Source organism: Pteropus vampyrus, unplaced genomic scaffold (assembly GCF_000151845.1).
Source record: "Pteropus vampyrus isolate Shadow unplaced genomic scaffold, Pvam_2.0 Scaffold751, whole genome shotgun sequence".
Taxonomy (NCBI): domain Eukaryota; kingdom Metazoa; phylum Chordata; class Mammalia; order Chiroptera; family Pteropodidae; genus Pteropus; species Pteropus vampyrus.
The window spans coordinates 436-1149 of NW_011889532.1; the positions used below are offsets into that span (position 1 = coordinate 436).

The 714-nt window shown below is 58.4% G+C and overlaps 1 protein-coding gene across 1 annotated transcript in view; it reads right to left on the reverse strand.

Moving 5' to 3' along the window:
- Positions 1–119: 119 nt before the first annotated feature.
- The window catches only part of LOC105309500 (DNA dC->dU-editing enzyme APOBEC-3A-like), a 4308-nt gene continuing 3713 nt past the window's right edge, over positions 120–714 (reverse strand). The window contains exon 3 of the mRNA XM_011385699.2: positions 120–669. Coding sequence (XP_011384001.2) covers positions 337–669 — 333 coding nt within the window. The 3' untranslated portion in view covers positions 120–336. The remainder of the gene's footprint in view (positions 670–714) is intronic.

A 714-nucleotide genomic window follows, 5' to 3' on the forward strand; every position in this document is an offset into this window, starting at 1 on the left:
GAGCGGCACAGAGTGTCTGCCTCTTAGAGACGAACTTTCCCCATCATAATTCCACTGCCTGCCTTCTCGATTCTTCCCTGGGACCTAGCTCATCATGTCTGTATTTCTTCCAACAGGAGTGTGAGGCGGCCCCATCAGGCGGCTTCCTTGCTTTCAGGAAGCCCCTAAGTCCTTCGTGAAGGTCTAAGGCCCTCCCCTGCTCCCAGCACCACCTCCCTCCCCTGCACTGTCTTCAGGTCCACTCCCCAGTCCTCCCAGACTCCAGCGCCCCTTCTGCAGGCAGCTACCAGGCTTCTCCACCGGGGATTCTCATCCTGCCCACCTCTTTCTAGCAACTTACCAAGGCCTCGCCTGCCCACCCCATCCCTCGTGAGTCCCGTGCTGACCCTGGAAGGTCATCATGGCGACTTCGGCCCCAGCCGCATTCAGTGCGCGCAGCCCTTCTTCATAGCCCGGGAATCGCTCATAGATGCGGGCAGCGAAGATGCGCAGGTAAATGTGTCCGTTCGCTCTCAGGAATTTAACCAGCTCATCGGCACAGTCTGCGCAGGGGCTCCAGGAGATGAAACAGGTGACCCTGTAGCGCAGCTCCGTGTCCAGATTCCAAGAAGCCATCCGGTCCAGGAAGATCAGCTCTGCGTGGCGGCGTTCCAAGCCCATGTCAGCACCCTGGGCACAGAAGAGGGAGAAAAGTGTTTTGTCATTGACTGTGAC